The 23,591-nt window shown below is 38.6% G+C and overlaps 1 protein-coding gene across 11 annotated transcripts in view; it reads right to left on the bottom strand.

Moving 5' to 3' along the window:
* Positions 1-23,591, bottom strand: part of ralgapa1 (Ral GTPase activating protein catalytic subunit alpha 1) — a 311,644-nt gene that overhangs the window by 252,428 nt on the left and 35,625 nt on the right. For 10 of the 11 annotated variants that reach the window (XM_043697833.1, XM_043697826.1, XM_043697822.1 and 7 more), the window contains exons 4-8: positions 10,397-10,454; positions 7,092-7,135; positions 6,539-6,716; positions 6,058-6,173; positions 4,982-5,120 (exon numbers count right to left, since the gene is read on the bottom strand). In XM_043697833.1, the coding sequence (XP_043553768.1) occupies positions 4,982-5,120; positions 6,058-6,173; positions 6,539-6,716; positions 7,092-7,135; positions 10,397-10,454 (535 nt within the window). The remainder of the gene's footprint in view (positions 1-4,981; positions 5,121-6,057; positions 6,174-6,538; positions 6,717-7,091; positions 7,136-10,396; positions 10,455-23,591) is intronic. The other variant, XM_043697823.1, reaches the window with a different exon arrangement.

Consider the following 23,591-nt stretch of genomic DNA (forward strand, 5'->3'; position numbering starts at 1 on the left):
CTGTTCCTAAAATGCTCCCGCACAAACTTCAATCACCTGGCCAGGTTCATTCACCAGCACAAGGCCTAGTACAACCCCTTGCCTAGTTGGACCATCTACATATTGTTTCAAGAAACCTTCCTTAAAACACTGAACAAATTCTACCCTAAGCCCCTGGCATTAAGGCAGTCTCAGTCAATGTTGAGGAAGTTAAAAATCACCCATTACAATAACCCTATTGTTTTTACATCTTTCTGTGATCTGCTTATATATCTGTTCCTCTGTGTCCCACTGATTATAGGGAGGCCTGCGTAAATTCCCATCCTCGTGAGTGCACCTTATTTATTTTTAAGTTCTACCTATTAGGTCTCATTGGAAGAGTCCTCCAATATATCCTCTCTTTGTCACAGCTGTGAAATTCCCCCTTTTACATCCCTCTCTATCTTGCTCTCATCTGAGACATCTAAATCCAGCAACTTTGAGCCGCCAGTCCTCACCTTCTTTCAACCGACTTTCTGGAGGTCACAATATCAAATGGCTCAGCAAAGCTCTTCAACGGCTTAGCTACATCTTAAGTCCATTTTAAAGAAAAATATAATCACAATAATGTAAATATCATAATAATCCTCAATGGCAACTAGGGACAGGCAATAAATGCTGGCCAGCCATCGACATCCACATCCCATGAATGAATAAAAGAAGTGTAGTATTCCATTGATGGAAAGTATTCGAAGCACATATTGACAACAAGTAACGGATCAATCATAGCTCTTTCTGAGTGTTAGCCCTATAAAAACAAAATAAAATTCAAAATGTCTAAAACATAATCTACTCTTGTTTAGAATTTCGAGAGTAAGCTAATATTTCACATCTGACCAGCATACATGATATTCTGCATAATCTTCAAGTAACAATTTCCAAGTAACAAATTGGCTGGATCATTCTATGAAGAGAGATCAAGCAAAGATTGAGCACAGAAGAGGTCAATGATGCTGTTTAGTGGCATTTGCCGAGTAATAAACTACTTGCTGATATGTAGTTGAGTCTCTTCAAAGGTCTCTCAGTTCTCCACCTCATGTCAGACTTGGTCCAAACATGGACAAAAAGAGGTCAACTGAGAGGAACTGCCCTTGACATCACTGCAGTATTTGATCAAGTATAGCATCAAGGAGCTCTAGCATGCAATTAGAGTACAGAGTGTGGTGCTGGAAAAGCAGAGCAGGTCAGACAGTACCCGAGGAGCAGGATAGTTCACATTTCAAACAGAAGCCCTTCATCAGGAATGTCTGAAGGGCTTTTGCCCGAAACATTGACTCTCCTGCCCCTCGGATGCTGCCTGATCTGCTGTGCTTTTCCAGCACCACACTCTCAACTCTCATCTTCAGCATCTGCAGTCCTCACTTTCTCCTAGCATACCATTAGTCTATGAGAACATGGGAAAATCTCTGCTGGTTGGAGTCATACCTTGCACAAAGGAAGATGGTTCTGGTTGTTGGAGGTCAATCATCTCAGTCCCATGAAGTTACTGAATGTTACTCCCCCGGGCAAATATGTTTTTGTCAACCTGATCGGACATATTAGGACACACGTCGAGAGGAGATGGACTTGAACCCAGGCCTTTTGGCTCACAGGTAGGGACATTATCACTGAACCAGTGTCTTAGACTCAACCAACCTCAGCTGCATCAGATCATAAGCGAGGATGCTATTGATAAACTGAGGCCCTGTTGTGGTGCATTGTCCTTGCCCCTGAACCTTTGTTCAAATTCTATCTGCTCCAGAGGTGTCTAATAACAGCTCTGAACAGGTTGATTAGAAAATATTCACTGATAATTAGACTCATGCTCTTGTGGCACAATAGTGGTGTCCCTAACTCCTGGGTTCAAGACCCACCTGCTGCAGAGATGTGTAATGATATTGCTGAATGAGATGATTCAAAAAATTAATTAAATTCATTGATAAATGGGGCTCTTGCAGCATAATGATGGCTCAGAGGGAGGGAAACTAAGTCTGAGATTCAAATTCTACCTTGCTGCAAGGTACGCAATAACACATCTGAACAGTTTGATTTAACACCTTTCTTATAAATGGAGCTGTTCTGCCGCACTACAGAATCCCTATCTCTGAGTCGGAAGGCCCAAGTACAAGTCCCACTTGTGTGTGATGAGTAATGGCACGTCCAAACAGGTTGATTTGAAAATATCTTCACTGCTAATTGTACAATGTTTGGGGGGGACGGTGACGCAGTGGTTAGCACTGCTGCCTCACCCGGGTTCAATTCCCGCCTCAGGCGACTGACTGTGTGGAGTTTGCACATTCTCCCCGTGTCTCCCCGGGTGCTCCGGTTTCCTCCCACAGTCCAAAGATGTGCAGGTCAGGTGAATTGGCCATGCTAAATTGCCCGTAGTGTTAGGTAAGGAGTAAATGTAGGGGTATGGGTGGGTTGCGCTTCGGCGGGTCGGTGTGAACTTGTTGGGCCGAAGGGCCTGTTTCCACACTGTAAGTAATCTAATCTAATCTAATCTAATCTAATCTAATCTAAAATGTGCCTTACCATTTGTCATTCTCTCGACGCTGAGGTACCCCATTCCATACACAGCAAGATCTGGACAATATTAAAGCTTTGGCCAGTAAGTGGCCAACAGCATTCACACTACACAAGTTCCAGGCAAGGATCATCTCCAACAAAAGAGAATCCAACCATCACTTTTTTTGGGGGGGGGGGGCTGCTGGGGTTAATGGTGATGGGGGGAGAGAGAAAGGTGGAGGAGACAAGAGAGGTTACCTTTGACCAGAAACCTGGAGTGGACTAGCCATATGAATACTGTGGCTACAGAAACAGGTCAGGGATTTGGGATTCTTCAGCAGGTAATTCACTTCCTGACTTCCCAATGCTGTCTCACTATTAACTAAGTAGAACTCAGAACTGTGATGGAATAACCTCCACTTTCTTGGTTAATTGTAGCTCCAACAGCACTCAAGAAACTGGTCACCACCAGGTCAATGCGGCTTGTTTGCTTGGTACCCCATCTACCACCTTCAATATTCACCACCTAACATACATAGCTGAAAATGTGTTGCTGGGAAAGCGCAGCAGGTCAGGCAGCATCCAAGGAGCAGGAGAATCAACATTTCGGGCATGAGCCCTTCTTCAGGGCTCTTGATTCCTGAAGAAGGGCTCATGCCCGAAACGTCGATTCTCCTGCTCCTTGGATGCTGCCTGACCTGCTGCGCTTTTCCAGCAACACATTTTCAGCTCTGATCTCCAGCATCTGCAGTCCTCACTTCCACCTAACATACATAGTCAACTTATGTACAATCAACAAGATGCACTCCAGCAACGCACCCAAGCCTCCCAAAACAGCTTCTAAACCAGCCACTTTGACCACCTGAAAGGACAGGTGCATGGGGACATCATCATCTGCTAGTGCCTCTCTAAATCTCTCAGGATCGTAACTTTAGACTGTGTCATCATTCCTTTTCTGTCACAGAGTCAAAATGCTGCAACGTCCCTCCTAATATTATGAGAATCACAACAGTTCAAGAAACTAGCTTGCCACCAATCTTCTCAAGGTCATTTAGAGATAAACATTAGTCAAACCAGCAATATCCACATCACAGGAACAATACAACAAAAGCTAACTGAAACAAAGTTCTTAAAAGGTTTATCAGGACGGATGAAAAAAGAATGATATCCTGGCTCAAGAGTCTACATCCAGGAGACAGAACAGAAAATTGGAAACTGCTCATCTCGGACTGAGGTCAGGAGGGATTTTTTCACTCGGTGGAAAATCTTTGGAATTTTCTACCCTGGAAGGCTGTATAGGCTCAGTCATTGAGATTGACAGATTTCTAAACATAAACATTAGCATATGGATGTACATGGAATAGTGTAGGTTAGATGGGCTTCAGATTGGTATGACAGGTCGGCGCAACATCGAGGGCCGAAAGGCCTGTACTGCGCTGTAATGTTCCAAAAAGGCTTCAAGAGCGATGGAGGCTGTGCAGGAAAATGGGGTTGAGGTGGACCATCAACCATGATAGCTACAAGTAGGGCTTTGTGTGGTGTTGTAGAACAGAGAAACCCAGGGGTTCAGGTAAATAATCCTTTGAAGTTTGCGTCATATGTAGATAAGTTAGTTAAGAAGGCATTTAGCACGCTTGCCTTTGTTACTCAACCTATGACTTTGTGAGTGTTGATGTCATGTTGAGGTTGTACAGGACAGTGGTGACACTTCTTCTGGAGTACTGTATGCAGTTCTGGTTGCCCTGTTACAGAAAGGATGTTATTAAGAGTTCAGAAAAGATGTTCCTGGGAATAGAAGATTTCAGTTATAAGGAGAGGCTGGATAGGCTGGGATCTTTTTTCAATGGTGTGTACGTGGTTGAGGAGTACTCTTAAAGATGTTTACAAAGTCATGAGGGATACAGGCAAGGTGAATGGCAGGTGTCTTTTCCCTTGGATCAGGACTTCAAGACTAGGGGGCATATTTTTCACATGAGAGGAGAGAGATTTAAGAAAGAAAACGAGGGCCAACGTTTCATTTCAACTGAGTGGTTCTTTTGTGGAATGAACTTCCAGAGGAAATGGTGGATGCGGGTACAATGGCAATATTTAAAAGACATTTTGCTAAGCACATTAATAAGAAATGTTTGGAGGAATATGGGTACAGTGCAGGCAGGGGAATTAGCTTATTTTGAGATTTTTTTGGCATGGACTGGTTGGACCAAAGAGTCATACAGCATGCAAGCAGTCCTTATGTGGAGCAGACTTGGGGTGCAAACTGCATGGTAGATCCCTCATTTCCTATGTTTCCTTATGATAAACAAAAAAAAATCAGAATTAGATTTAAAAAAAGACTAAATTTAACAAAGAAACTAGTATTATTATATTGGACATACAATGATGGCTTTAAACAATAATATCACACCCTTAACTCTCAAAACAACAAATATCTGATTTTAGGCATATATATTTAGACAAAACAAAGTATTATGCTTACCAAGGATTGGGTTAAACAAGCTGGTCTCCTTTGAGAAATTGGGAAATATGTGAGGCAGATAGTACTTCTTGAAATTTTCAAACAAGAATGCAAACCCTTTCTCCTGATTTTCTTTGTCTTTCCATTCTAATCCCTTTGCCTATGAAAAAATGGTATGTAATTTTTGGTAAGTGTATTAATATGATCATAAATAACTTCCATATAAAAACATGACAGAAAAGAAAATCCTCATACTTCCTGAGCCTGACAAAGCTCCAAGGAGTATTAACCTCCTTTCATTGTATCGGGGCGACATGTAACGGGATTTGGAAAAAATGTCACAGCCTTTATCTAGCCACTGATTGCATTGTTACTTTCAGCATAGCTCATGAAAATATTAGTCAAAAGTGAAAAGTGATGTAGAATTTCAAGTACAAAACAATTCCAGCTCAGTTTATTTGACATTTTTCTCAACATTAAAAATAATTGTGCTACAAACTAGTTCCCAGTCCTGACTTTTGCCAGTTCTTGAGGACAGGTGAAGGGTGTCCTTAGTTGTTGAAAAGGGCAGGGGATGTTAATTGATGAGCAGGGCAGGGAAGAGAGGTGATGTTGATTGGTTAGCAGGAGGAACGGGCAGCAGCTGATAAGCAGGGTGATGGTGTCAGTTATTAAACTGACTGGGTAAGAGGACTTCAGTTGATGACCAGGAGGGAAACGGTAGCATTGATTGATGAGCAGAAATCAGACATCCAAGCAAAATGCTGAAAAAAAAGGGGGAAATAGAAAGAAAGAGAAAGGGTGGAGAGAGTGGAGTGTGGGGAGGGGACAGACACAACAGAAGATACAAATTCTTTCAATGGGTTCATGACAAAGAGAGTACGGGAACTAACATGACATAGTGAAATCAAGATCAACATTGCTGTTGGATCGATTTGCCCAACCTAGGTTCGTTTTGAGAAATTTGAAGTGGAAAATAACAAAAAAAAATCAATGCAATAATGATTAAAACACAGTTGTTTCTAGTTTAGTGGTTGAGTAATAGACAAAGTCTTTTAACAAATGGTTTAATAGGGTTAGTACTATAAAGCTTCTACCTGGATTACCATATATTTTAGCAGTGCATCAAGAAAGTAGCTTGTAAGATCATCTTGTCCTTTGTCTCCCGATTGTGGGGGCACAAGGGGAGTGATTTCTTCTGGAGTGACTTGAGCTGTCAGGTAGATATGGATATATAACATGAATCATGTCAAAAATACTTCACTATGAATACCTAATAATATTTTATTCAAGGACAAGAACATTACACTCTTAAGTTCCCACCTACTCAAATTTATTCTTACAACACAGATTTAGTATCCTTGATTTGCATTGGTTCATTATAAATTGCTAAGTTGCTTTTTGTTTGAAATCAAGATTGCTGAAAAATCTACGATATTAGACTTGAAGCATTATTTCAACTATGTGAATTGATTCATAACATATACAATTGTACTGGCACTGCACAGTAATGGGAGAAAAAGAAAACAGATTTCAAAATATTAGTGAGAGGTGAAACAGAAAATGCACAGCTCTTACTTTCTTGAAAACAGAATGTGGAATTGATCAGATTGTCCAGTGTTCGAGGTCCCTGCTCTGAAAGGAGTGGTGGGAAACCAGGAATAAGGCAGGCAAAAATATGGAGTTGTTCTTCAGTGCAATTGTGTTGGAGTGCTTGCATCCATAACAAAAAAAGACGTACACCTTCTCGCCTTATCTGAAGTGGATTGAAAATTAATTCAAAACTTCTTGATGAAAACTTATTTGCTTTAAGTTTTTCATTTCATAGCTAATAATTTCAATAACACAATTAAGGGCTTTTTAAAAAGTTAAAGCAATTTGGTCTGGAACTCATGAAACACTCAGTATTTGAAGTACAAGTTAAAAGAGTGGGCTTCTCTAAAGAGGACATTAGGTTTTTAAACAATCAATCCTTATAAACAAAATAAAGCACTGTTATAACAAATATTTGAAAAAAAATGTAAAACACGATCAATATGAAAACAGTTTTAAAAATGCATTTAATCACACTATGTTCCAGGATATTTCTAATGATGTCTCAAAATGATTCTTTTAAAAAAATCTGCAAAACCTTCAAGGAGTTCCCAAAATGAAGGAGTTTTTTCAAAGTCAAGCCTGCAAAAAGAAAAGAAAAACAGCATTTGCAACACTGAAGAAAATATATTATAAACAGTGTAAAGATAAAATGTCCGAGGTCTCGGTCAGACTTGGTAAATATTTATAATCAAGTCCTTGGCATTCTCTACATTACTCTTGGTAACCTTTCTACCCTTTGGCATTATTTTATTGCCAAAAGGAAAAGGAGAGATCACCATTTTATGCACATTGTTCAACTACTAAATTACTATCGTTAAGTTGTGCAGACATATATGTATTTTCACCTGCCCTTTCTTTTTCAATGCTACTGAAATACTGGATTCAGAAATATTCAGAGGATATAACATTGAAATTGAGCAAGTGAAAATGAAGATTCTCAAGTTATTTTTCTCAGCAAATTATTAACTGTAAGAAGACTTCTGTCCTGCTATACATATGGGATGTCACTACTCCGTATCAGTGTTGATGTTCATGAACTATATCTAGAAAACAGAGGATGGAAATAAGGCTTACTATGACAGACTAAAATTGGAAGGGCAGTTGGGGTAAACCTTGACAATAAAGAATGACACAAATAAGGGTGCAAGCAAGTATCTTGGTTCAAAACAGCAGGAAATGTAAACAGTATGGGTGGAGATAAGAAATGACAAGGTCAGAAACTGCTAATGGGAGTAATCAAAAGGGGCTCCAACCGTAGCTAGACTAAACTTCTGAACTATAAATTGCTTGACTTTTTGAAATTAGGCATTCTTGTTTTGTCCAGATGAGTGCAAGATGGAAGGCTTCAGCAACACCTCTTTTCAGCAATATTATGATCTGTACTACCAAGCAACAGTTTTATTCATTTATCACTTTTCTGTCCTGATTGAACACAACTGATTTAACTTGCTAGACCATCACAGAGGCAGTTAAGAGTCATAGAAACAAAAAAGAAAATGAGTAGACCCTTCAATCCTGCTCTACCATTCAGTGAAGAAAATTCTCATCTCAGTCCCAATAGCCTAGCCTGTATCCATAGACGCTTGGTTCTAGACTCCCTAGTCATTGGGAACATGCTTGCTGTGTTTACCCTGCCTAATCCTATCAGAGTAAACCTCATTGCTGTGGATCTGAAATTACATGCAGGCCAGATCAGGTAAGAAAGATGTATTTCTTTCCCTGAATGATATTAGTAAACCAGATGAGTTTTCAATGACATTTTCGCAGTTTCAGTATCATTAGAGACATTAGGTTTTTATTCCACAAGTATTAAATAGCTGACAAAATAGGAGTTGAACTCATGGTCCTGGAGCATAATCTGGTGATCTGGACTATACTAGCATTAAAAGAATTGCAGGAAATTAAAATTACTGAGAAAAATAAAGTGACTGACAGACAACAAATCCACTGATCCAATGATCTCCACCTTGCTTTCAAATTTAAAAAAAAGGTTTCTGCAACAATAGAAGATACACTAGTTGCAAATTTCAAATATTCCCTAGATACTGGGGTAATTCCAGTAGATTGCAAGATAACAAATGCAGTACTGGTATTCAGGAAGGGAGATCCAAGAAAACTGGAAACTGCAGGTCAATTAGCCTGATGCATGATCAGGAAAATGCTAAGGCCAATTATTAAAGATATGGTAATGGGACTCTGAGAAAATTACATTCTTACACAGAGGCAACAAGGTTTTAATAAAGGGAAGATCATGCTGGCAAATAAGATTTTTTTAAGAATGTAACTCAGGGTGGATAAAGGAGGCTGAATGTTTAGATTTACAAAAGGCATTCAATATAGTACCATATGGTACTGATTGGCATGTTGGCTCAGTGGTTAGCACTGCTGATTCACAGTGCCAGGGACCCAGGTTCAATTCTCGCCTCGGGTGACTGTCCGTGTGGAGATTGCACATTCTCCCAGTGTCTGCGTGGGTTTACTCTGGTTTCCTCCCACAATCCAAAGATGTGCAGGTCAAATTAATTGGCCATGCTAAATTGCCCATAGTGTTAGGTACATTATAGGGGTAAACATAGGGTAGGGGAATGGGTCTTGTGGGGTACTCTTCAGAGGGTCAGTGTGAACTTGTTGGGCTGAGGGGCCCGATTCCATACTGTAAGGATTCTAATCTAATCATATGAGAAGTAAAGAAAATTACTTGTTTATGCACAGAATAGGCATAAACAAGTAATTTTCACATTATGAAGTTGTTTCTAATGTAGCAGCATAAAGATAAGTAGTGGGGCTGCAGCTGATTACATGGTATTTTAAGAATGTGGATGAAGAGATCAAATCTGATGAATCCTAGCTGGTTAATAATGTTAAGCTAGATGGCATAATGAGCAGGTTAGAGGACACAATTTGCAAAAGAATATAAATAGAAAAAATTAATGGGTAATAAGATAGCAGATAGATTGTGGGAAGGAGTATTACATTATTCATTAACTTTGGTAGCAAGAAGAGGGGAGATTTTTCAAATACTGTGAGAAACTATTAAACATTGACTTCCAGAGGAATTTGGTTATTCTTCTATACAAAACAGAAAGTTAACATTAAAAGGACGTAAATGGCTGCTGCCCAATAGCACAAGGAAGTTGGAGTACAGCTTAAGGAAGACTCGGTATAATTGTATAGCTATTAGATGCTGCCAAATCTGGAGTTCCAGGTAAAGCTTTGGTCACCTGTCCCAAGCAAAGTTCATCCAAGTGATTCCCTTGATAAGGAAATTTTTCTATAAAGAGACTGATTTGAAATGGCCTTTTCTCCTTAATATTTAGTAATAAGGTGCTGAGACAAACAAGACTCTACACTCCATGACGGATTAGATATAAAGGTTGTTTCACTTGGGAGTGTAGAACCAGACAGCACAGTCTTTGGACAAGAGAACAGCCATTTAGGGCAGAGATGAGGAGCAATTTTATTCATTCAGAAGGTTGTGCAGTCACGGAGTATAATCAGGGCTATTACATTTTGCTATTCTGAGCGAATCAAGAAAGATGGAACAAGAGTTGGAGTACAGAATAAGGAAGTTTGCTGTAATTGTACAGACCTTCGGCATGGCCTTACTTGGGCAGGAAAGAGATTGTGGATCAGAAATTATAATACTAAATATCAGAGTAAGGTCTGCGTGCTTATGATGTATTCCTGCTCTAATTTTCTTTGAAACAGCTGAAAACTTTATAATTGTTTAGGCTACTGACCTCTCAAGGCTGTTGCAAAGGACACAGTTAAAGATGTACATTCACTTTTTTCAAAAAACACGACTGATATAATCAACACTCAAAGAATATTTAAAGTTACCTATACTGTGAAACTGCCATCTGCTCTGAATTCTTTCTGGAAGGTGTTGTAAGATTTTCTGTAAGAAAAAAAAACTCAATTTGGATCAAGTTTGGAGTAAAGACAGCAAATACAAAAAGTTTGTTCCATAAAATCTTAACTAACATGTCTCTTAAAAAGTGTGTTTTTATTTTCCACTCAAATTGTAAATTGTAAATGCATTTTTGTGCACAAGTTTACAACTTTCCTACAAATGCATAACCGTTAAAGTCTTATCATCATGTAATGGAAGAACACTATGTTAATCTTTATTACAGACATTCTATTCTAGATTAGCACAAATGTCCTCAAATTAAGTACTAAGAAGACGGAAGCCATTGTTTTTAGTCTTTGCCATAATCTCAGTTCCCTAGCTGCTAACTCCATCTGTTTTCCTGAAAACAGTGTCAGATATTGGCCATTGGTTTGCAACGTTGGTGTCACATTTAATTCTCAGATGAGCTTCTGGCCTTATTTGCTCCGCTACCAAGATCATCTGTTGCAACCTCCATAATATTGCCCCTGTTTTAGTTCAACTGCTACCAGAGCCTCATTCATGCCTTTGTTATAGAGTATACAGCACTGAAACAGCCTCTTTGGTCCAATCAGTCCATGCCAAACATAATCCCAACTAAATTAGTCTCACCTGTTTGCTACTGGCCCATATCCGTCCTATTCATGTACTTGCCGAAAGGTGTTTTAAACATCCACCACTTCCTCAGGAAGTTCATTCCACATGCGAACCACTTCCTATGCAAAAAAGTTGTCCCTTAGATTTTTTTTAAAATCTCTCTCCTCTGACCTTAAAGATATGACCCATAGTCTTGAAATCCCCCATCTTAGGGAAAATACAACTGCCATTAACTCTATCTGTACCCTTCATGATTTTATAAACTTATATAAAGGTCACCTCTCAACTCCTATGCTCCAGTGAAAAAGTTCCAACCTACCCAGCCTTTCTTTACAACTAAAACCTTCCATACTTGGCAACATTCTGATAAATCTCTTCTGAACAACCTCCAGCTTATTACTATCCTTCCTTAAACTGGGCAACCAGAACTGAACACAGTATTCCAGAAGAGGTTTCACCAATGTCCTATACAACTTCAACATGACTTCCTAACTCCTATACTCAGAGGTCTGAGCAATTACTCTTAGATTAGACTCTTTCAAAGCTTTTTATACACTCCGCAAACTTGTGGTTTTACAGACTTTTGTTGCTCCTCTTAGGTCCCTTTTATAACTTTTAAAAGGGACCTAAGGGACAACTTTTTCATGCACAGGGTTATGAGTGTATGGAATGAGCTGCCAGATGAAGCAGTGGGGCTGGTACAATTGCAGCATTTAAAAGGCATCTGGATGGGTATATGAATAGGAAGGATTTGGAGGGCCAAGTGTTGGCATAGAGGACTAGATTAGGTTAGGATATCTGGGTCAGCATGGACGAGTTGGAGCAATGGGTCTGTTTCCATGCTGTATATCTCTAAGAGTCATATATATATATCTTAATTCACAGCAAGCACTGTTCTCCTATCATCCCAGCATTTGCCACCTTAATTTGGCTCCCAATCAAAGAAGTGCAGATAGAAGTCATTTGACCCACTGAGTCTGCACCAACCTTCCAAACAGCATCTGACCCAAACCCATCCCATTCCCCCGCTTACCATGGCCAATCCACCTAATCTGGACATATTTGTGGATTGTGGGATGAAACCAGAGCATCCAGCAGAAACTCCAAACAGTCATCCATGTCAGACACAGTCGCAGATTTCAATGGAATCAAACAGGGGTCCCTGGCACTGTAAGGCAGAAGTGCTACCCTCTGTGCCATCATGCCACCAGTCAAACAATGTCTGGATTATAAATCCCTCCAAGGCCTCACCTACTGCATCTCTAATCAGCTCCAGTCTCATTTCTTTGAAGGATACCTGCACTCCTTCAACTCCAGCTTTTTGTACACCCTCAATTTTGGTTGCTCTACCTGACCATGCCTTCAACTGGTTAGGGCCAAACTCTGGCATTCCCTCCTTACACTTCTTTGTATGTCTATCTTACTATGCATATTTCAAACAAATCTTTAAATCTACTACTTTGAATAAACTTTTGGTCATCTAATCCAATATTGCTTTATGTCGTTTGTTGACATACTTTGCTTTTTGTGCCTTTGAAGCACTTAGGGCCATTTCATTGAATGAAAGGCATTACATATCCACTAGTACTGTTCCTGGAAGCCTACTTAAAATTTAGAGCAGACTGTGCAGAGTCTCCCTCTCCCTTTCAAAGGGCTCGTCAAAAGTCTTCATACAGCCACACATATTTGCCCAATGCTCAAGAGCCTATACTGCTATTCAATACCAAACTATGGACAATGTTAATGCAAAAATATCAGTACAAAATCAAAATGTCTCAGGTGCTGGAAAACCAAAATAAAATAGAAAGGTTAGAGATAGCAAGTTTTGACGAGATTTGTAGCTCAGGTTGAGGTTCTGGATGTATGCTTGCTGAGCTGAAAGGTTCGTTTTCAGACGTTTCGTCGTCTAACTAGGTATCATCATCAGTGAGCCTCCAGATGACGCCTTGGTGCTGTGGCCTGCTTTGAAACACAGATACAAAGCAGGCCATACCGCCAGGGCTTCATCTGGAGGCTCACTGATGATGTTACCAAATATGGTGATGAAACATCTGAAAATGAACCTTCCAGCTCAGCAAGCAAACCTACATCCAGGCTGGAGGTACTCTGCGTTAGGCAGAACTTGAGGAGAGAGAATGTTTCAGTTAGATGACTATTCATTAGAACAGTGAAAAGTTAAAAATGTAATAAGTGAAAGGGAGAGGGTGTGAAAACAAAAAACGGACAGTTATTGATTAGGTAGAAGGCAGGAAAGATTAAATAACCGAATATTTCATGCTGGCCAAAGAGACAAGATATCAAAGTTGCATCTTGGCAGAATGACAACCAAATGCCATCTGAAAACAAAAGAACACGAAATGAACAAGAATGAAACCAAATATTCAAGAAAAAGGAAACAAAATGGAGGGCAGTAATTATAGGCTGAATATTAAGTTTGGGCAGCTGGCAAGTAATGAAACTAAATACAAGCTGCTGATTCTTAAAGTTACATTTATACTACTGTTTTACCTGAAAAGTCTGTTTCAGGCCTTGGAAGGTAAAAAGACAGGTGTTTGATCTCTTGTACTTTCCATGGAAGTACCAGCCTAAGAGTTTATGAGTAACAGGGGCATGGGCCAGGGTAGTGCAAGTAAAACAGTCCCTTAGGAATGTTTAAAGAGGAGAGGAGAGAAAGAAGTGGCCGCATAATGCAGATAGGTGATAGAAACAGTAGAGGGATATCTTTTCAACATGGAAGCAGGTGTGGTGGCAGCAGAACACAATATGAGCTCTGCCAAGGTTCTAGGAGTCAGATGGATGGAGAACAGAAGAACAGGAAAAATACAAATATGATCCAGAGTACTAACAACAATGTCCAGAGTAGGTGTATGAAGAATCCTTCGTTGGGGAAAGGAATCAAAATCAGCAGTGCTGATTTGGAAGATTGCATCATAAGAACAGTAGAAAAAGGCAAATTAGGAGAATGGAATTCAGTCTGCACATTAACAGAAGTGTAACTGAAATAGCGGAGAGTCAGAGGTTATAATAGGCCATAAATCAGTCCTTAAAAATTAAGTCACAGAAATCAAAAAATGGAAGACTCCAGATGGAGAAAGAGAAGAACAAAGGAGGTTGGAAATTGGAAGCAAATTAAATGAAAATGTTTCCAGTTCAGGCATAAGTAGGAGGGTGCCCGAGTAGGATTAAAACAGAGAATGTTCTTCAAATTCCATTAAAAAAAACAGATATTACCAGGCCCTATGTGGAATCCCATAGTTTTACTTGGAGGAAGTGAGTGAATTGAAGTGCAAGTTATTCAATGTGGGAAAAATTCGGTCAGATTGGTTGGGCCTCCACTGAAGGAATAACTGGCAGAAAGTGAAACTATGCAGAGATTGGTATTCATAGTGAAAATTAGTGTGTTAGAACCAGGAAACTTAAAATGTGGTTGGTGAGAAGGTGAGAGCAACATCTTGACAGAGTCATGGATGAAGGTGGGAAGAAACCTGTCACAACCACTGAGCATGTCCACAGCATTGCCGACAAACTGCAAATTTATCTGGTTCCTTTAACCTCTTTTTTAAATTTGTGCGATTCAAGTTAAAAGTATTAAGCTTTTATTTAAATAGGACACATTAGTTTATGTCAAGCTTTTGCTGAGGTTTCTATTTTTTTCTTTGCTTATCTCTCTTCAAAAAAAAAATTGGGCAGCATGGTGGCTCACAGCACCAGGGTCCCAGGCTCAATTCCAGCCTCAGGCAACTGTCTGTGTGGAGTTTGCACATTCTCCCCACATCCACATGGGTTTCCTCCGGGTACTCCGGTTTCCTCATACAGTCCAAAGATGAGCAGGTCAGGTGAATTGGCAGTGCTAAATTGCCCATAGTGCTAGATGCATTAGTCAGAGGGAAATGGATCGGGGTGGGTTACTTTTCGGAGGGTCGGTGTGGACTTGTTGGGCCAAAGGGCCTGTTTCCGCACTGTGGGAATCTAATCTATATCTAAACGAAAAATTAACCAAAAAAATTACAAATACCAAAATTAAAGCAAATACAAAAAACATTTAAAAGGCGCAAGTCTCTGTGGTATACCACTGGGCCATTTGCTCAAGTTGTTTGTTGCTCAAGTGAAGACATGAACCCCTGAATTCAGAATAAAGCATATGTGATGGCTTCTGTAGTTGAACAATTTGAGCTTGCTTTGAGAGAAAGAGATGGTCTCGTGCTCTTCACTTGTTGTGTGGTCTTGGCACATGCAGATTTCCTGAACTCTTTCAGCACAGCAGTGATGGATATAAAGAAAAATCTTTTAAACTGAAAACTCTTCTCTTATAATGTCAAATGTTGAGAAATCACCACTTGACTTGAGATTGATATACAGTGCTGCCACCAATCCTACTTTCTATTATTTTAAATAAGTCAAACAACCCAATTGAGCCAAAATTGGTTCAATAGGCCCTAAAAGGCACTGAACAAATATCAAAATCACAAATGAAACTCAGTTGAAGAGTCTAGTTATCAGCAATAGAGGATAAATTATGTGATGAAAAGTGTGTAATCTATATATATGTTGGTATCACTTTTAGTGTTGATTCTTTTTGAATCTGAATGGTGACCTAATACAGTATGTATGTGGATTGATAGGTCTTTTTAAATTTAGCATGGAGGTCAGTAATTGAAACATAAGCATGCAAAGCTACAGATCTTCTTTTAATACTAAACAGACATTTGTTACATAGAAGCAAAATAAACTCAAATAAATAAAAACAGACCAAGCTATCTAAATATACAATATATGTGACTGCAAAACCCCTCTACTGTTAATGAAAGGCTATTGACATTGTGGGTTTTACAACAGGGAATGTATACACTGAAGGCATCAGCTTGCTCATAGTTTAAAACAATCAAGGATCGATTTTAGTTTGCAAACAAAAAGACTAAAATCTTTTAGGAACAGTTTTTGAAGGAGACATAATTCGAGTCAGAAGCATATATATTTTATCTCCGAGAAAGGAGTATCAGACATTCTGGAAAAGTTCAGTTCCAATGAAGTGAAAGTTTATGAAACTTCAAGTCCAGGAGTGTTTGAATAGAACTTTGCAGATTGTTAAGACAGAAAAAAATCTAAGCTTTCCCTTGTCATGGGTATTTGCGTAAGTAGCATTCACATTTCACAGGACAAAACTGGGCAGAAGCAATTGTGTTAAAACTAAAGTTCTGGTTTTGAGAGAAATTTCTCAGGAGTTTGAATTGCTATCATAGAATAATGTTGGACAATGGATGAGACTGTCTTACTGTGAACTTAAACATTTTTCAAACTATATTGTATATTTAGATAGCTTGATCTGTTTTTGAGTTTATTTCTTCCTGTGTAACAAATGTCTTTAGTATTAAAAGAAAATCTGTAGCTTTGCATGCTTATGTTTCAATTACTGACCTCCATGCTAAATTTAAAAAGACCTATCAATCCAGATTTTATTCTGGGATCTCAGTTGTCTAAGAGTAACGTTTTTTGGCAGCAAACAAAGCTATCTAGGCTTAATGAGAATAGCTCTTAGAAATGGACATATCAGAGGAGGCCACTTAGCTTGCTCCACGACTCATTCAGATCATGGTTGATTCAATTGTGACCTAAACTCCAAATTCCGACTTACCCAGATAATCATTCAACCCCTTGCTTAACAAGAATCTATGTACCTCTGCTTTAAAGTATTCAAGTCCTTTGCTTCCACAATCTTTCAGGAAGAGCGTTCCATAGACTCAAAAAGCTCAGAAAAGAATTTGCCATGTCTGTTTCAAATGGATGGTCCCTGATTTTCAAACAGTGAATTCTAAATATAGGGGAAACAACCTCTCTACACCTATCCTGTCAAGGCACCTCAGGATCTTGTATGTTTCAATCAAGTAATGTCTACATTCCAGTGGATACAAGCATAGCCTGTCCAGTCTTTTTTCATAAGACAACCTGTATATTCCTGGTTTCTAGTAAACCTCCTCTGAACTGCTTCCAATGCATTTCAAACCTTTCTTAAATAAGGTGACCAATAATATACATAGTTCTCCAGATGCAGTGTCTCCAGTACAACGGAAGTATTACCTCCATAACTGAGAGATTCAATTCCCCGAGGACTAGATTTAAAAAAAAGCTTTTTCTATTACTTGCTAAATCTGCACGTTAACAGTTTGCAGTCAAGCAAGGACACCCAATTGTATTTGTATTTCAGAGCTTCGCAATCTCTCATCATTTAGATCATGTTACTTTTTATTCAATTTTCACACATTATACCTCATTTGCCACATTTTTGACCACTCACCTAATGTATCAATATCTTTGTGTCCTCTTTACAGCTTACTTTCCTATCTTTGTGGCGTCAAAAAGCTCAATAAGCATAGCTTCTGTCTCTTCATCCAAGTAATTTATAAACATTTGAGAGCCCAGCAGCAATCCATGTGGCACACCATCAACATCCTATCAACCTACAAGGCCCATTCATGTGTACTTTCTGGTTGGTCAGCCAATCTTGTATCCATGCCAATGTTACCTCTGACACCACGAGCTTTATTCCACCCCCACCACAACCACCTGATGTGGAACCTTAGCAAAAGCCTTCTATAAATCTAAATAAGTTTAATCACTGGTTTCCCTTTATCCACAGCACATGTTACCTTCTCAAAGACTGGTCAAACATGATTTCCCAAAGCCATGTTGACACTGTCCAATTACCTTGAACATATCTGGGTCCCTGCTATAACTTCTTAATTAATCGTTTCCACCATTTTCCATACAACAGATGTTAAACTAAGAGCTTGTAATTTCTCGTCACAGGTGACATCCAAAGGGCTGTTTGATAATGTGGGAGGGGCTGAATATGAATGGATGGATTCAAATATGGTGCTCTAGGAAAGATGCGAGGTGACGATAGATTCAAAGGGAAGGACAATTGTGTCAAAGGATTTTGTTTTTTTCAGAAAGAGAGGTTGAACTTTCTGTCCAAGGCCTACTAAAGCATTCTAACAATACTTATTGCAAACTCAGAAACAGAGCCCTACCTTATGACTGGGCACTTAACAGCCTTCCAGACTCAACACTGAATTCAACAACTATAAATCATAACCTCTCCCTCCATCTTGATCTGCACTGTCCTAATTTCACTGACTGAATCCAGCTTCTTTCTTTTCTTTATCTCTTCATATGTCATTTTGAAAACGATTCTCATGTCACCAATTCATACCTTGTTTGAGCACAATCTTTGTTTCTTCACTATATTCATTGCCATACCATAGCAATAGGTAATCTTTTCTCATTCAATGTCCTTTGGTCTCCACCTTATTACAGACCTCCTTTTTCTCTGGTCTTCTTGCCCCCAGCATTCACTGGCTTGAAACGTTTGACTACAGAGTTCCAACACCTGTAGTATTTTGTTTTTGCATTTTTAAACTTTTCCCAGTTCATATGAAACAACATAGGCCTGAAATGTTAACTCAGTTTTTCACACTATTGACACTGCCTGACCTATTTTCTGCACTGATCTTGTGGAAGCATTATAGTAAATATTTAAGTCAGGGTTAAAATACAAGTTTGGGGACAGCAGACTCTCCTACTAACCTGATAAAAATCTGTGTTGGGTGTACCTGTATTATTAGTATACAGTTTAGGTTTCAAGTGAGCAATGACAGACACATATAAAATAAAAACAAAATGTTATATGTCATGACGTTAGCCATGGCTCAGATGGTAGCATTAATGCCAGTGTCAGAACATTCTGTGTTTAGATATCATTACAGAGACTTTCACTTAATACTAAATGTAGTACTGAGGCCGAATGTGTTTTTTCAGGCAGGCATAAACATATTCCATTGCACTATTTTTCCTCAGTGGCTTGGCCACTATTTATCCCTCAACCAACATCACTCAAGCAGATGAGTTAGGCATTACTACACTTACTGTTAATGGACGATTCCTATGATTACAACATTATAGGGGCTACACTATAAAAGCTGTCCGCTGGGTGTCCCAAGCATTTTACAGTCAGGTGTAATGAAAGACACCATAAATAGAAGTTCATTTTCCTTTGACACAAATAATTTACATGATTTGCCTCACTTCAAAGATCCTTTCCAACAACAGATAGGTTAGTATGCAAGATACATTCCTGTACATTTGTATTGTTCAACTATTACATCGTGGGATGAGAACTTGAAATGCAATAAGTGTCGATTTAGGTAGCATTTTTGGTACAGACACAATGGCCCAAAGGTCTCTTCTATACTGTATGATGCTATGAAACATTAATATTAATATATGATACTACTTTTCAATGTACAACCTGTTTTCTTGAATCTTGTCTTTTCCTTTATCTCCTATTTACCCAATTAATACCAAATAGCATCATGAAACCAGAAGCATTTTCTTAAAACTACTCTACATGATATGTATGTCCAAATGGCAAGCTATGAGAGATTAAATTATTTATGGCTGGCTTGTCCACACTATCAAACTGATTAAATGACAAAACTGAATAAATTGGACAACTTAATCAGGATATTCAACTTGACTTCATGTGACACAAGAACATTGCATAATCAATGTTCCCATCAGTTTCTGGGTTTCCAAATGCTGCTCTCAACAGATTTTGATATCCAATTTAAATTCAATTCACCAAGTTGATAAAAATGCAAAGAAAACTCTCTCCCAACCTTTCTGAGCACAAACCAGAAAAAAAGTGTAATAACAGAAGTGAGCTGCTGATGTATGAAGGGACTTTTTGCTAGAGTTCGAAGATTACACTGTATTCACAGGACATAATTTGGATGTCCAGTTTTTGATGAGTGGATTTGAACAGTCAAATCTCAAAGCAGCAAAGATATAGCCAACCGGTAATTCAATTTTGTAATTTAGTCAGGAATTGGTTTGCAAGTTCATATTTAATGGGAATACTTTACTGTGGACATGCAGCACGCAGGAAAGAACTCTTTTGATGTTTTAGACAACGCAAGACTTTGCAAATTTAAAAACACTTTACAAACTATGTGCTGCATTTAACAGAATCACTCTCTAAATAAGTGAGTGATACTAATTTTCAGAAGTCTACATCTTAGTTGAATGTAAACAAGTAAATACATTTTAGAAACTGGTTTAATCATGGTGCAAAATTCCTATCAGAGTTTTCAAAGGACTACACCCAAGCCTCCAGCATAATTTAATTCTAAAGAAAGTTCGCATTCACTTATCAGACATCAATGACTGTATCATGGGCGTTGCAACTGTGGCTGAATACCTACGAGTTCATTTCTCAGTCATATAAGATCTTGTTTTATTTATCAGATTCCTTAATTCTTTTATTTTCAAGAAAAAATGCGTAAATAATTTTTAAAAAACAATATTTCCTGGGATGCACTAACATCAAGCAAAATTTGAAACATTTTACATTTATATAACTATTAACAGAAGTTACTTGCAGATCCCAGTAATTCCTCCCTTAAAATGAAACAGCTATAAGTGAGTCAGATTTTCCCCTTAAGTTATAGGTTCCTTCGGAACTTTCCCGCCCAAAAAGTATGCTCTAAAAAGTTAAATACAGAAATTCCCAATACCTTTATTGTAAATAAAATAACAACATATTTTTAACAATATTTTATTAACCCTTTCTACTTGCCTCGTACTCACTGCCTCTTTCACAGAGATTGTGAGCAACCAGAGACGAAATTAGCAAGTATAACCACAAATGTAATAGACTAGTCAAGAGCAAATTGGTGTTGGGCAAATAAGATTAGGGATTATGGTTCAGAGACTGGTGTGGGAAACTCGTGGGGCTCCAGTACCAGTACTGGGAAAAATTAGGGTGACCTTCACCTGAACTGTGCTAAGAACTCAAGAATGCACCAGAATGTAAGGCTGGAATCTGCAAGAAAATATAGAGGCAGATCTTAACACTGCACCAGAAAGTGTACAGTTTTCAAACCACAAGAACCAAGAGCATTAATCAAAATGAATGACCAGTAGTCATTTCAGAGATGGTTGCAAGACCACCAAGGCTGGAGCCTAAGTATTCAGCAGGGCAGGAGGCTAGGAAAAGGTGGTGGGGCTAGCTTTAAATTTGGAGTTACATTAGTATAATGGTGAGAGAAAATACCTCAGTTTAGAGATCAAGGTGTAGAATCGATTTAGGGAGAGAAAGAAATAGCAAACAAGTCACTTGCTGGGAATAGCTTAGAGGCTCTCAACAGTACCTACAGAACATCCAGTAAGAAATAATGGAACCATGTAGAGAAAGGTACTGCATTAAATCACAGGTGATCTTAAATTTTCATATAGATTTTGCAAATCAGATTGACAAAGGAAGCCTTATAGGTGACAGTGTTTTCAGGACAGATTTCGTAAAGCAGTATATTTTAAGGCCAACTAGGGAGAAGGCTGTATTAAACCTAGTAAAGTGCAACGAGACAAGATAAATGAATGACCTCAAAGTAAAACAGCAATTAAGCATAACTGATCATAAATCAATGAATTCCATAATAAGTTTGAAGAGAGAAGAAAGTTTTAAACTTAAACAAAGACATTTATAGGGGTATGAAGACATGTATTGGCTCAAATATGTTAAAAAGGTAACACTGCTGAGAAACAGAAGTCATTTAAGGAGAGTATTTTATGGAGCAGAAAAGTCTGTGAGAAGGATGCACAACACGTGGTTCAATAAGGATATTAGTAATTGTATAAAATTTAAAGAAAAAGCATAATTAATGCCAAAATTGATGGAGGATCAGATGAATGGACAGACTTTAGAAACTAATAAAGAATGACTAAGAAAAGAAGGAAATCAGATGGAGTGATGAAGGAGCAGCACTTTGAAACTTGTGATTTCAAATAAACCTATTGTACTATAACTTGGTGTTGCATGACTTCTGATTTTGCCCACCCAAGTCCAACACCAGCACCTCCGCATCATGGCTACCTAAGAAAATAAGGATTGAGAAATTAGCAATAGAAATTTTCCAAATCCACTGTTATCAATTTTGCCACGTCATAGTTTTGTTTGTTCAGATTTAAGACAACCATTTTCTGAGTGAATTATACCATTTTAAAATAATATAAAATTCTGTCATTGTGGTTACCATTCCCTAAAGGCTCCTTTACAGCAGGATTAATTAGCCCTTTCACATTACATAAAACCAATCTAAAACAGCTTGTTTCCAAATTGGTTCTTCAACATACTGCTGCAAAACTGATTCTTGTACACACATGAAGAATTAATTCTTCACTGCATTAGTGCTGATAGGAGTCTACATGGATGGCCATTAATACTAGATTACCCATGTTACAGGTACCTCTAATTTCCCGACTTACATCGTGCTATCTGACAAAGCAGCAATGCTCCAAAAGCTTGCACTTCCAAATAAATCAGTTGGACTATAACCTGGTGTTATGTGATTTTTAACTATATTGTGCCCCACATTGCTCCTACTGTTCGTGGCCTATAAAACTGGTCCACCAAAACTGATTCGATATCTTGATCCTTTGATCGAAGATCCTCCCTCAAAGTACAGATCTTATCCCTTATTCTGAGTGCATCTTCATTTTGTTTTTTTTAGAATATAGAACATTACAGCGCAGTACAGGCCCTTCGGCCCTCAATGTTGTGCCAACCTGTCATAGCAATCTGAAGCCCATCTAACCTACACTATTCCGTGTATGTTTTATGCCCTTCCCTACTAAATTACAAACATTTTTGAATATTTAGTTCTAGTCTTAATCATTTCTAACCATGTCTTGGTAATCAACGCCAATTAAAATCAGATCCATTTATCTCTATTTGGGAATTCAAATTATCGACATTGCTGCAAAGGTTTTAGATGTGTTCAGAAACAGTGCCCTAGGGAAAAGGTTGAGACTCTGAAGGGAGATTACAGAGAGTTAGGCAGAAATTTAAAAAGGAGGTCCTCAAGGGTAGTAATATCTGGATTACTCCCAGTGCTATGAGCTAGTGAGGGCAGGAATAGGAGGATAGAGCAGATGAATGCATGGCTGAGGAGCTGGTCTATGGGAGAAGGATTCCCATTTTTGGATCATTTCAATTCCTTTTGTGGTAGAAGTGACCTGTACAAGAAGGACGGATTGCACCTAAATTGAAAGGGGACTAATATACTGGCAGGGAAATTTGCTAGAACTGCTTGGGAGGATTTAAACTAAGAAAAAATAAATAAACAAACAGGAGTGTCAACATGATGAAAAAAACACAGCATTGCTAAAAAAAAAACCAGAAGTGTCTCACGCAGCATTGCCCTTTGTCGAGAAGGGCACTGCTTGTCACTGGCCAGTCTGGTGTTTCCTTTCTTCCTGGTGGTGGAATATAAATAAAGATTTATGCACTTGTTGTTCTTCACTGTGTCCTACACCTGCACACACACACATGAAAAAAAAGTAAACAGGTGTCTTCCCCCACCAACAATTTGATTTAGTCCCTACCCTCCCCTTCACACACACAAAAAAAGAACTGATTGGGAGGATTTAAACTAGTAAGGTGGCAGGGGTGGGACAAGGGAGATAGTGAGGAAAGAGATCGATCTGAGA

The sequence above is a fragment of the Chiloscyllium plagiosum genome, chromosome 10 (genome assembly GCF_004010195.1).
Source record: "Chiloscyllium plagiosum isolate BGI_BamShark_2017 chromosome 10, ASM401019v2, whole genome shotgun sequence".
In the NCBI taxonomy this organism is placed as follows: domain Eukaryota; kingdom Metazoa; phylum Chordata; class Chondrichthyes; order Orectolobiformes; family Hemiscylliidae; genus Chiloscyllium; species Chiloscyllium plagiosum.